Source organism: Piliocolobus tephrosceles, chromosome 16 (genome assembly GCF_002776525.5).
Source record: "Piliocolobus tephrosceles isolate RC106 chromosome 16, ASM277652v3, whole genome shotgun sequence".
NCBI lineage: Eukaryota > Metazoa > Chordata > Mammalia > Primates > Cercopithecidae > Piliocolobus > Piliocolobus tephrosceles.
The window spans coordinates 22,635,559-22,649,695 of NC_045449.1; the positions used below are offsets into that span (position 1 = coordinate 22,635,559).

The window sequence follows — 14,137 nt, forward strand, 5'->3', positions numbered from 1 at the left end:
GTGTGTGTGTGTGTGTGTGTGTGTGTGTGTGTTGGGAGATCATGTAGTTTTCAAATTTGCCCAGCTTTTATTTTCTGCTGAGCCCTCTCAGTTTTTCCTCACATGCAGGAAGCCTCTCAGTCAGCAAGAGATCTATGGAGAGTTCAGGCTCTCTCCAGTCTCCTCTGGACATATATTCAGCCATCAGTTAGCCAGGACTGTGTGGGGAGTTTAGCCCCCCTTTGTGGCTCTCTCATTTCCAGAATCTGCTTGTTAAATTTCTGGATTTCTGATAGTCTGCCCTTCTTCTCAACCAGGACAGCAGCCTTTGAATAACAGAGTATAGGCTTTCTCTGTTCTTTTCTAGTTGGGTTTAATGCTTTGACCCCACAATGCTACTGGGTGTGGATTTTTTGCCCTCGCCTTCAAATCATGTTAGCTCTCTGTGACAATGAAGCTGCTGGGTTTTGTAGCCAGCCTTGCCCGGGAACTATTAGATGTACTGGTGCTTGGATAGGGTGTGGCAGGGGTGGGGTAAGAAGCAACCCCAAGCTGTGACTCCTCTTAACACAAATTTCAGCAGTTTTTTGTAAAAACACTTAAATTTGTCATTTGACTTTGGCCATTTTCTGGAGTCCCAAAATGGCTGTTTTTGACACTTTCGTCTAGTTTTATAGTTGTTTTGAGGGGAAAGGATTTGCTGACCTCTTCAGTTTGCCACAGCTGGAAGTCCTGCCTCCTGTTTTGTTTTGTTTTTGTAATATTTTTGGGTTTGGTTATTTTTAACAGGCTAATTGAAAACCTGAAACACATCTATATGTTGTAGCTGCTTCAGCGTTTTGCTTCACAATGGAATAAGTTAGGAGATTGTGATTAGATTAGGGGTGGGGCTGTAGTCCTAAATTTGCTGACAGCACTTTCCTGTGGAATGCTTCCTAATAATGTTTTCTTGTGTAATGATGAAGAAAATGTTTATTTTTTTAAGCAAGCAGATTCCTTTGGAATTCTACTACAACATAAAAAAGACATTACGTATACTCCTTTCTACAGAATGAATTTGGCACAGGGAAAGAAGTGACAAAGTTCTTTGGGCTGGTATAGATGTATATCTATATGAAAAATAATGGAAAGACTCATCCTTTTAAAAAGTTACTCATTATACAAGTTTAAGCTAAAATACTTTTTTTGTGCTAGAAAATTAAGCCGGGCAATTTGCCTTTTTAAAAAAATCTTTCTAATTTAGTAACAAACATACCCAAAATAAAATGTATAACTCAGTGGCGTATCACAAAGTGCACACTTCTGTAACCACCATTCAAGTGAGATACAGGACATCACCAGTACCCAGAAGTCCCCTGTGCCTTCTGGATCCATATCCCAAGAAAGGATTCTTGGATCTCACACAAGAAAAAATTCAGGGCAAGTCCATAAAGTGAAAGCAAGTTTACTTAAGTAAAGGGATAAAAGAATGGCTACTCCATAGGTAGAGCAGCCCTGAGGGCTGCTGATTGCCCATTTTTATGATTATTTCTTGATTATATGCTAAACAAAGGATGGATTATTTATGCCTCCCCTTTTTAAGCCATATAGGGTAACTTCTTGGTGTTGCCATGGCATTTGTAAACTGTCCTGGTGCTAGTGGGAGTGTCTTTTAGCATGCTAATGTATTATAATTCCAGAGGTCACTCATCACCATCTTGGTTTTGGTGGATTTTAGCTGGCTGCTTTACTGCAACTTGTTATACCAGCAAGGTCTTTATGACCTGTATCTTGTGCTGACTTCCTATCTCATCCTGTGACTCAGAATGCCTTAACTTCCTGGGAATGCAGCCCAGTAGGTCTCAGCCTCATTTTACCCACCCCTTACTCAAGATGGAGTTGCTCTGGTTCAAACGCCTCTGACACTCTACCATCGTTGTCCGCTCCTCCCAAGATAATCACTATCCTAACTTTTATGCTAACTACTTCCTTTCCCAGCAGTTTCTGTCTCCTAAGTGTGCATCCCTAAACATTATAGTTTAACTTTGCCTTTTTTAAAAAAAAATTATGGAAATGGTATCTTGTAGTATGTATTTATTGTGACTGATTTCTTTTGTTCAAAATTATGTTTGTAAGATTTGTCTATGTTGTTGCATATAGCAGTAGTTTAATTGCTGGAGAGTATTCCGTATGAATATATTACAATTTGTATACTGTATATTATATATTAAACATTCTGTTTGTGGATATTTAAGCTATTTCCAGTTTTAAGGGTATTACAAATATTGCTGCTCTGAATATGCTTGCATGTGTCTTAATGTATAGATATGCATATTCCTTTTGGTTATATACCTAGGAGTCAAATTGCCAGGTCATAGTGTATATATATTTTTGACTTAATAGATAGTGTCAACTTGTTTTCCAAAGTAATTATAACAGTTTACCCTCCTAAACTATAAGAATTTCCATTGGGCCGGGCGCGGTGGCTCAAGCCTGTAATCCCAGCACTTTGGGAGGCCGAGACGGGCGGATCACGAGGTCAGGAGATCGAGACCATCCTGGCTAACACGGTGAAACCCCGTCTCTACTAAAAAATACAAAAAACTAGCCAGGCAAGGTGGCGGGCGCCTGTAGTCCCAGCTACTCAGGAGGCTGAGGCAGGAGAATGGTGTGAACCCGGGAGGCGGAGCTTGCAGTGAGCTGAGATCCGGCCACTGCACTCCAGCCTGGGCGACAGAGTGAGACTCCGTCTCAAAAAAAAAAAAAGAAAATTTCAAACTTACATTATTTTCTGTTTGTATAATTAGACCCCATTATACCCACCACCTAGATTCAGTATTTAATAAGATCTACTTCATTTGTTTCAACTATTTTTTTTTTATTGTTGCTGAAGTATTTTAAAACAAATCCTAGATCTCATGTCATTTCACCTGTTTATACTTATAAGTATGCATCTCTAGAAAATACGGACATATTATTTATAACTAATTCTAGGCCATATTCACATTTCCTCATTTATATTTTTAAAATTTTTTATTTTATGTATACAGAGCTAACATGGTTTCTTTCATTGAGTGGATGCCTTGGATAATTCATTCAACAAAGATCATTTAGTCCAACTTAATGAAACCTATATCCTTGACGTACTGATGGAAACACTGGCAGCACCTATTGAGGCCATGTTTCAGGATCAGACCATGCTGCTTTGAGCAGATGCAACAAGTGTGAGAACCCCGGCCAAATTTTCATGGGTGGCTCCAGTAGAGCTGCTGGTGACCCATCTTGCTTTCAGGAGTGCAACCAGGCGAAGGGCTTCTTTTATTTCAAAAATTTTTTTACTGTTGATATGTTCAATTTGCTTTTAACTTCAGGCATATTGTTCACATTTTGTATTAAGTAATTATTAAAATATTAGCCATTAAAATATTAAAATATGCTCTATGACAATTCAGAACAAAGTTTTCTGATGTGAGCTTTATTTCTAAATTCATTAAGATTTTTGACATCTGCAAAGCCACACTGTCACAAACCTACCATGTGAATAAAACTGTCTTTTTCTTTCAAATGTTTTCTATCCTTACATAAACCTAATGTGCAACAAAAATTGCCAGTTGTTAAATATAAATTTTTTTCTGGTCCTCAATGTTCCTATTAGTGAACACATACCTTTCAGGAAGTAATCAGTGGGATTAAAAGTAAGTGCATTTTTGTGTGACATATTTTTAGTTTTATTTGCCCTTTGTAACCTCTTCTTGCCTAGACAAAGTTGTTAAAATGCAAGAGGGAGATGTAGTTGTGAATTATTTTCATTTGTGGCTTTGCCTAGAAGCCTTTCCTTCATTGTTTCAACTGGTTTTCCTCCCCATGCAATATTCGTAGGTCTGTTTCTAAGCAAGGACTGTGACTAGTGGGCCATGAAAACTACCTAGACTTGGCAGACTGGGCTGTATCATGTTCACCCTCTAACATGAGAAAATCTGGCATGGCAATTTTCCTGCAGGCAGTTCAATACTCCTCGTAGACATATTGAACAGTGACTGAGGAGGAAGTCTCTATATCTCCCCAGCATCTACAGTATGGATGGAACTAATTAATTCATGATCTAAAAAGCAATTAAATATTCCCAAGACCACAAGAATGATCATAAAATGATTTAGCTACATTTTAACTTATCCACTATTATTGGTGGGGACTGAAAGGGTCTTAAGAGTTAGGTTTCACTCACTAGTACTAAGTACTTGAAAATAAATATGACAGCTTGATGCTGGATGGCTTACCTATTCCTTATCCTTCCTCCATTACCAGCACCTTCAGGTGTCTCACTACAGATCAGAATGGCCCAGTGCTGTCTTATCTGCTGAGATCTTTGCTATTTTTAGTTCATTAAACACAGGATGTTTAAGTTCTTATTTAACTCTTTGAGTCAAATACAGATATTTTGCTGCTCTTAATATTATTTGCTCCTCCTAATATTGAATAATATTAGGAGGATATGAAGAAAAGAATGAACTGTTTCTCAGCCTTGGTTTATCTGTTGTATAAGGCCTTTTTTCTTTGTAATACAAATTAGCAAATTTGGGAATCATTTTATATATCCTGATAAATTGGAAAAGGATCTCTTTCTTAATGCATACAGCTAACCCAACAATTACCAAACTTGGATAAACAAACAAATGAGAAAAGAACTCGGCTAATAGGATACATTAAATATAGAAGATGAGAATCCATTTTTTATTTATGTGTTTTGGATGGGGGAAAAGCCTAGAAAGATTTCTTCTAAATTGTGTACAACTCGATAAATGTGGTGAAGTGCACACAAATTACAGCCTGTTAAAATTGTGATTAGAAAGACTAGTGAGAAATAAAAATAAATTTGTTATTCCATAACTTACTACATAAATTTCTTGTGTATCCTTGAACATAAAATAAGGACTAAGGTACAAATAGGATACATTTCCTAGACTTGTTTGTTGTCAAACATTTTGCCCCAGTTTGCTAATTGTTTTCTGAAACAGACTTAATCTAAATACAAGTAAAAATAAGGAAATGAATTTCAAAATAAATGTGAAGGCAATAATCTAAATATTTAGAGTTTAGTTAGGAGGTTCTGTTACTGAGATATGTACTGTACTGGTGTAGTTGACATATTGTAGTATGTGTAGCAAGAAATGGAGGATTGCTGATTACAACTTTATGTGATAGAATTAGAAGAACCTGATTTTCTTAAACCAAGTTGAAGCACTTTTTAAATTATATTATGCATTTGCTTTGAATAGCTAAAAACATGTATCAGAAACATGAACTTTAAAACTGCTAAAACATGGGGGATTCTTCACATAAAAATGAAAGAGAAACATAATTTCTTGGAGATTCTTGCTGTCTAGTTTAAAGATGTTTTAAGTGACATTTTAGTGGCTGAGAAAGTATTCCCAGTAATAAGTTTCACTTTTGTTTCATTACAACTTTTCTGCTTGTCAGTAATTTAAGCAGATTTGTGGCAGTGTTCAGTCTTCTGGGATTAAGAAAACTCAACAAAATGACCACAACAGATCTAAAATGCTTCCTGTTTTATTATTGTACTCTTTTGATCAATTCCATATCTCTCTGAAAAATGACTTGTGGATTCTTCTGGCTTTTTAAAAACCAGTTGAATTTGTGAGGACAAAGAAGTATTGATAAACTCTGGACAGGTGTAAGGAAGGATTCCTTCTCATGACTCTTAAACATGCTGTTTGAAGTATAAATTTAAGACTTAGAAAGTAAACTCCTGTTAGTAAAACTTGACTGTTTAAGAAGGGAATCAGATGACATGACAGATGCACTGTCTTATTTAAGGCATCCAGTGTTTAGCAGAGAAAGTAACTGCCCCAGAATTGTAGGTATAAGGATGGCTCCTTTTTTTTCTGAAATGAAGAAAGTTGTCCTAAGTGTTGTTCATTATCTCTACAGCTGGAGCTTCATTAGCAAGTGCCGTTAGAATAACCAGGGTATTGCAGCAGCAGAGAAACTAAGCGCCTCAAGCCTTTGAGTAACAAAGAAAATAAAAGAATTCCTGTATAACATGCCTCCACACTTATCTGTGTTCTGTGGTACTGTTTGTGCTGAACCAAAGCATCTGCTACCTCAAGTTAAGAGAGAACAAACTCAACATGGCATGAAATTACTGCACTGCCATTCACATTCATTAGAGTTATATTGTTGCCAGCTACAGGCATGACTGGCTTTTGCATGAATACTAAAATGCTGCTTTGTGAATTTTACTTTAAAACATTACAAGACACAGTACTCACCTTGAGCCTGTGTCAAGTGTTTTCAGGAGTGGGTTTATCTCCTTTAGTGGCTTTTCTAACCATAATAGGGTGACCAGTAAGTAGTAGTCAGAAGTTAGGAAGAAGTATCGTATGAGGCCTTTGGAAAGGGCATTGTGTTAAATCAGTTTACCTCATGTTTAAAAACTAGTATTTATTGTGCCCGGCTAACTGTTAAAGATATTAAAATTATTGTCATTTGGCAACCATCGTAATAATTGATTCTGACAAAAATCGTGAATGGATACTAAAGTTAATGGATCAAAGTTCAGTGAGGAATAGGATATTTACACAGTTACAAAGGGAAAAAAATAGTAACTTTATAGTGGAGAAACCTGGCAGACACCTCATTCAAGTGATTAAAGTTATCAGCAGTAATGAGACATATTGACATTATATGCTTCCTGAGATGATGCACTGAGAAAGCATCAGTTCTTTGTTGTTTCTGTCAAAAATGGGTAATCTGAATCTAGTTATGAGAAAACACCAAACCCAAATTAAGGGCTAGTCTTCAAGGTAACTGGCCTGGTCTGTATATTTCAAAAATGGCAGTCATGAAAGACATGCCAAATAACTTCTAGATTAGAGAAGACCAAAGAGACGTGACAGTTGAATACAATGTGTTATCTGAAGTTTTCCCTTTTTCGTATTTCATTGACATTTTTCTCTTCTAGTAGCTAGATACTGAAGTAGTATATTTAAACAGAAAAAAAGTACGACTCATAGTTTGAATATAGCAATATATCAGTGTCCCCTCCTATTTTCTAGTTTATGTGGATTTTTAATCAGTATTGCAGATTTGGCTGGGGTGTGTGTGTGCGTGTGTGTGTGTGTGTGTATGTGTGTGTGTGTATGTGAGATACAGGGTCTCACTGTGTTGCCTAGGCTGGTCTAGAACTCCTGGCCCCAAGTGATCCTCCTGTCTCATCCTCAGCCTCCCAAAGTGCTGGGATTAACAGGTGTGAGCCACTGCACCCTACCTGGGTTGGTATTTTTTAAGCAACAGTCATGAATGTTAGGTCTCCTGGCCTACTTGAGTTACATTTATGAAGCTATTGAAAACTCACAATTGCCTGTAGTCCCAGCTACTCAGAGGGCTGAGGCAGGAAGACTACTTGAGCCCAAGAGTTCCAGGCTGCAGTGATCCATATTTGTGCCACTGCACTCCAGCCAGGGTGACGGTGAGACCCTGTCTCTAAAAAATAATGATAATAGATAATACTTGTTTTATCAAAATTTTGGCCAATGGAAGAAAGTGAAGCCATCGTGTTCTTAGATAGCACCATGTTAAGGAAAAAAAATACTAGAATACATCCCAAGTAATCCCAGCTACTTGGGAGGCTGAGGCATAAGAATCGCTTGAACCTGGAGGTGGAGGTTGCAGTGAGCCAAAATTTCTTGACTGCACTCTAGCCTGGGCGACAGAACGAGACTGTCTCAAAAAAAAAAAGAAAGAAAAAATAAATACCAATAAATTGAGTATACATGGCCAATTGGTCATTTGGCAAATTGATTTTCCATGAATTAACTAACCTAGAGCTTTTTTTTTTTCCTTCTACCTATCATACTAAGATTGGTTGTTATGGTAGAATTTATTTCTGTCCAATTTATTTGGCTAGATTCCTGCCTAACATTTTCAGCTATTATTCGTTCAGCCCCTGTTCTGATCATCCAATGCTCTATTTATTCCTCCTAAATTTGTGTCGTTTTAAAATCTGGGATTACAGGCACCCGCCACCACACCCAGCTAATTTTAGTATTTTTGGTAGAGACTGAGTTTCACCATGTTGGCCAGGCTCGTCTCAAACTCCTGGCCTCAGGTGATCCACCCACCTTGGCCTCCCAAAATACAGGGATTACAGGCGTGAGCCACTGAGCCCGGCCTGATATTCTTTTAACTATTTGGTTAATATATATCAACTGGGTTCAGTCAAAAAAACAGAAACCACATTCCTATTTCAAACATAGGGAAATATAATACAGGAAATTGGTTATATAGGTATTAGAAGGCTAAAAGGGGCGGGTGGAGGGGGACACAGTTATTAAAGAGATAGTAACTACAAGAAGCAACTACCACACTAAGAGCTAGGAAATAAAAGGGATGAAGTTATCATTACTTGGGAGCTAGAGGGATCCCTAAGCTGGCACCCAGACTTCTAAGGAGGGGACATTGTTCAACTGCTACTTATATTGAAATCCGTATTACTAAAAGATGTTCATATACATAAGATATCAAAATATTTAAATTGTGTTTGAACATGTCTTCCCTCTCAATGTAGTTCTGAAAATAAAGCATAAAACTAATTTGACTTTTATCAAATTAATGTTATCTATGCTGCTTCTGTATGTTTGTTTTTTCCTGTCTTTAAAATGGCTTTACCACTAATACCATAAAGTGACTTCTGAAAGAGTAAGTGTTTATATAAATTTAGACAGGGAATTTGTTTTTTAAAGCATGGCAGATGACTTGGGTGACCAAACATTCTCTTTAATTGTTAAGTGTGTACTTTTTTATCTTTCTCACTGACACCTTAAGCTTCATTAAGTGGACTTAATGTTGAGTGTTTTAAGATAAAGATATTGTCATGATCTGAAACATTGGAAAACAAGGTGTGGAACTGATTTCTCTGTTTTTTTTCCCCCTTCTCCAAATACTGCTTCTTTAGGTCAGTAACAGATCCAAGAGATGGAAAGAGAGTAGCACTCAAAAAGATGCCCAACGTCTTCCAGAATCTGGTCTCTTGCAAAAGGGTCTTCCGGGAATTGAAGATGTTGTGTTTTTTTAAGCATGATAATGTAAGTGAAATTGGTATTTGGGGGAAACTATTTCCTAAGCCTCCTGCATTCAATTAGTAAAGAGCAAATGAGCGTTTAAAAGGGCACCTATAAGTAAAATTTGGAAATTGGCTACAGTTTTATGCCAAAATGTGAAAACAAATAAGTGCACCAGTGAGGTTATAGGAGAATACTTATTGTTAGGTTTTCAATTCATGCGTTCTTATTGGAAGAGATGCACACACACGGAGTTTTCTAAGCTGTAGTCTTTCAGTGCTTTGCTTTCCTTTTATATATACTCTTTATGTCTCTCTATGACTGTCTTATATTTTCACTATTGAGATTAGTGGTTTTCAACCTTAGCATATTAGACACACCTGGGGAGTCCATTTTATGAGCATTTTATTTGAAGGTTTGAAAATTACACTATGAATTATATGACATGCACAAGCTCTAAACCTCAAATCAGGAGTTTCACATTGGCTTCTGGAATGTGGTGTGCACTCTCATTTGTCAATCTGAATGTCTTTTTTAATTCTAAGAATACAAGCTATTAAATATGTTTAAAACCCATAGAAAAGGAACATGTATTTGTAGGGAAAATAGGTTATTAATAGAAACTACAACCAAGGTTTTTAATGAGGTGCTTGGAAACCTGAGACAAATTGGACCCTTTTTGTGACTGAACAATGAGCAAGTGTAAGTGAATTCAAGTGAATTCTAAGACTGATTGATTGACAGATAAATATTGATTGATGCAAAGCAAATATTGATATTTAGCCAAGGAATAATACTAATATTCAACACAAAAATAGAGTGTAGTGATTTATGTAGTGAGTGATTTAAGTGGAAATAATTGACCCTTGATTTTAAGGGTCTTCCGGGAATTGAAGATGTTGTGTTTTATCTCGTAATATTTTAAATCAGATTAAGTTAGAGATGTGGGAAACAGTTTCTCCTTTAAAAACAGTACATCCCTTAAGTTAACATAGGCTAGCTTATTTTTGGCTGTGTTTAGAGATGTGAAGACTTACAGACAAATAGACTCGTTGTGTTTTGACAGAGCTTCCCTTCAACTAATCCTGAATTAAAAATTTGATACATGTAAAATTTACCTGGAGGTTGCCAGCATTAGAATATGTTTTCATTTTCATGTGAAAAGAAAAACTGCCTCAAATTCTTTATATAGTACTCAACCTATGCTATTTTAATTGCCATAATAAAAACTTATCAGAAAAAAAATTATGATTTCTTATGAGTCTGAGTGCTTATTTGCACAAAAAACTTGAGAACTTTGGCCAAAAGTTTGGTCTCACTTAAGAAGCAAATTTGCAAAAGTTTGAGGTATTTGTTAAAACTGGAGTACTAAACTTACCATATGGTTTACTCGAAGCTCCTTGGTTTGACATATTTCATTTTATTGATTATTCCTCTTGAAATTCTCTTGCCTTAATTTTTTTAAAGGGTATTGCTGTGTTTTAGTCAATTGGAACTGCCTTAAAATGCTTGTTTTAATACATTTAAAAATACCACTTGAAGCCGGGGACAATGGCTGCATCTGTAATCCTAGCTACTCAGAAGGCTGAGGTGGTAGGATCACTTGAGTCCAGGAGTTCAAGACCAGCCTGGACAATGTAATGAGACTTCATCTCTAAAGAAGAAAGTCTTATAAATTAGCTGGGTGTGGTGGCACAGATCTGTAGTCTTAGCTATTTGGGAGGCTGAAGCAGGAAGATCACTTGAGCCAGGAATTCAAGGTTGCAGTGAGTTATGATCACCCCTGCACTTCAGTCCGGGTGCAGAGCAGGACTCCATCTCTAAAAGAAAAACCACAACACAAAACAAAATACCACTTGAGTTACTATTTTACTACCAATTCCTCAGATTTTAGAAATAATTTAGAATAATGTCTAGTTCTTTATTTCTTGACCTTACCTTAGTGTGTCACTTCAGTATCAAAGAGTGCAGGCCTTCTTTCATTGTCAGAGACTCAAATAAAGGTATCCATGATGAAGAAATATCTCAAGGGTGGCATCAGAAATTTGCTTACTAAGGGCCGGGTGCAGTGGCTCATGCTTGTAATCCCAGCACTTTGGGAGGCCAGGGCAGCTGAATCTTTTGAGTCCAGGAGTTCAAGACCAGCCTGGGCAACGTTGCAAAACCCTGTCTCTACAAAAAATAAAAAATCAGCTGGGTTTGGTGGCACACGCCTATAGTCCCAGCTACTCAGGAGGCTAAGGTTCAGGAGGATCACTTGAGCCTCTGAGGCAGAGGCTGCAGTGAGCCAAGATCACAACACTGCCTGGGCACAGAGCAAGATACCATCTCAAAAAAAAAAAAAAAAGAAATTTGCTTACTAATGATATCAATGGCTTACTATATTCAGACCAACCTTGGCCTCTTCTATAAAGGAGGGGTGGTATAATAAACTGCTGTTTGTCTAGTTGGTATTTTTGCTCAAGACTCATTCCTAATAACTAATTAAGTTACAAAGATAGTGTCAAAGGGAGCAGTGTAAGAAAAATAAACTGAATTTGTGAAAATCGCACCAATTAAAACATACAAGCAATTCTAATATAGTTCCTAAGAGCTGTGCTTTAAAGTCAGAACTAGGTTTGAATTTTGGTTCTACTGTTTTTTACTGTTGCATCTTGGATGTTAATTTCTCCAAGCTTTAAGTTTTTTCATTTTCGAAGCAGGCATGGTAAAAGCAGAAATAACTGTATATGATTGTTGTAGAAATTAAATTTTTTAAATGCATGTAAATCTGCTCAACACACACAAAACCACTATTTGGAGCTGCTGAGCTCTATCATAGAAGAGTGCCTGTGACATCTGTGAAAGTGTTTAAAAGTGAGGCACATAGTTGGAGATGGCACAGCACCACTATTTTATATATAATGGATCTCTGCTATCTCTGAGATCTATTTCCAAAAGGATCTCAGGGCCAGCACACCTAGTATGTGTGGAATGCCAGTCTAAGAGACAACTGGTATTTGATCTAGTTAAGGCAGCAAATGTTTATTTATTGTGTCCTATGTAAGGAGTGCAGTGCTAGGTCATGTGGAAGATACAATAAAGACTTAAAACACTTCCTTTTTGAAGAGGTGTGTTTAATATTGCTGTGTGTCAGGAGATATGCTAGATGCTTTACATATATTTATTAATTTACTCCTTAAAAATCTTGTCAGATAGAGCTTGTTAACCTTACTTTGTGGAGGAGGAACCAAAGGCTTGGAGTTACGTAACTTGCCCAAGGTTAAGGTGGCACAGACTGGACTGTAAATCTGTCTTGCTGTAGAACCCATATTCATTAATTCAGTAAACATTTGTTTTGCACATCCTATATGCCTAAACTACATTAGCTTCTGGTGTCTTTATCTTCAAATAGTTGAAATTATTTTCATAATGTGATAACTACTATGATAAAAGTACTATGGGAGCGTTGCCTGGTTAAACATTAAGCCAGGACAGCTGTGTGCATAGCAAAGCTCTGGACAACCAAAACCTAGAAATGTATTCAAAGATTCCCTGGAGAGGGGTGCCTTAAAACACAGATTCGTGGTTCTTACCTTACACCTACTAAGTTGTAATCTCTGAGATTGAGGCCCAGGTATCTGTGATTTTTTAAAGCTTCTCAAGTGTCAGGCGAGTACCATAATATTAAGAAGAGAGAAAAATTGTTGTGAACTTAGAAACTCAAAGATGCGCCAAACACAGAGAAGAAAAATCTTAATATGAGCCTTTTGAGAACAAGATTTGATTGAAGCAGAAAGGAATGTCATGACAAAAATGGCATTTAGAAAGATTTTGGTCATTGTAGGAAGGTTGGATTTTAATTTGGATGGCTTTTTATGTGTCAAAGAATAGTAACAAAGCCTGAGAGGCTTTGGATTTTCTTTTGAAAGGAACCTTCAAAGTCACTGTATCAAATTCATTGATTTCAGGTGATCTGACTGAATTTTTACACACATACACACACATCTGAGTAGTTACTTCGCCATCTTGAAGAACACATTCACCTTGATGAAGTAACTTTGGAAACAGAAATGGGTTTAGCTTTCTAAAAATTGGCGTTTCGGCTTATTACTAGTATCTATCTGAGCTTTTGTAAAATCTGGCAGAATCTTCTGTCTACCCACCTATGCATTTGTGCTTGTGTGTATATACATGCATAGTTATCATATGATCAGCAGGGAAAGTGATGATTTAGGTTTTTTGGATCTTTGAGATGAAAGCTATGAATCCTCTCAGAAAAATGCACATATATACAATTTTAATGTCATTTTAGGCTTTCACTTGTCCTCTAAAGCCCATTTAGAGCCCCCTTAGGGTCTGTTGATTCCTGCCAAGAGCCCTTGTGACACAAGTCTTGGACGTTTTTCTTGTCTTTAGACAATAACACTAAGTACACAGTAGGCAGCCATTCTACTTGAAGAGTGAGTGAGTGAATGAAAGTGACAGAAAAAAAGAAATCTAAGGGCCTGGAATGATAACTTCTGTGATCTCTCTCTTGGGGTTACTTTTGTTGTCCTAGTTCTGGAGTGCTCCAGAGAGGGCTAGAATGAGACAAAGAAACTTCATTCATTTTCCTTTGTATAGTCTGACCTAACTCATACAACACCCCTTTGGGTTCATAAGTAGGTTACGGAATCCTACAATATGGGAAAAACAGATATGGCCTATCTCTTAATACAGACATGCTGTTCAAACATTGGTAATACTAAGTGCTAACTAATAATAACTGTTGTGCTGCTAAGGAGTTGGAAAAAGCAAAGGATGCTCTAGGGGTATGTTACTTTTCAAGGAATTTGGTTTTGTTTGCTGTGTGCCTAAAGTTTGTGGTTCTGGGCAGATTACTGTCACATTTAAAGTAATACAGTCTCCCATGTTCATGGATTGGAAGACTCAATGTGATTGATAGGTCTTTTTTCTTTTTCTTTTTTTTTTGAGTTGGAGTCTCGCTCTGTCGCCCAGGCTGGAGTGCAGTGGCCGGATCTCGGCTCACTGCAAGCTATATTATTATAGCTTATTCATTAAGCTATTTTCATATCAGCCTAGCCAACATGGTCAAACCCCCTCTCTACTAAAAATAT

General features: G+C 37.0%; 1 protein-coding gene and 1 pseudogene across 2 annotated transcripts in view; one reads left to right on the forward strand and one right to left on the reverse strand.

Moving 5' to 3' along the window:
- Nucleotides 1-14,137, forward strand: part of NLK (nemo like kinase) — a 152,562-nt gene that overhangs the window by 70,807 nt on the left and 67,618 nt on the right. For both annotated transcript variants that reach the window (XM_023183857.2, XM_023183856.2), the window contains exon 2: nt 8,933-9,062. In XM_023183857.2, the coding sequence (XP_023039625.1) occupies nt 8,933-9,062 (130 nt within the window). The remainder of the gene's footprint in view (nt 1-8,932; nt 9,063-14,137) is intronic.
- Nucleotides 3,069-3,239, reverse strand: LOC111520787 (annotated as a pseudogene).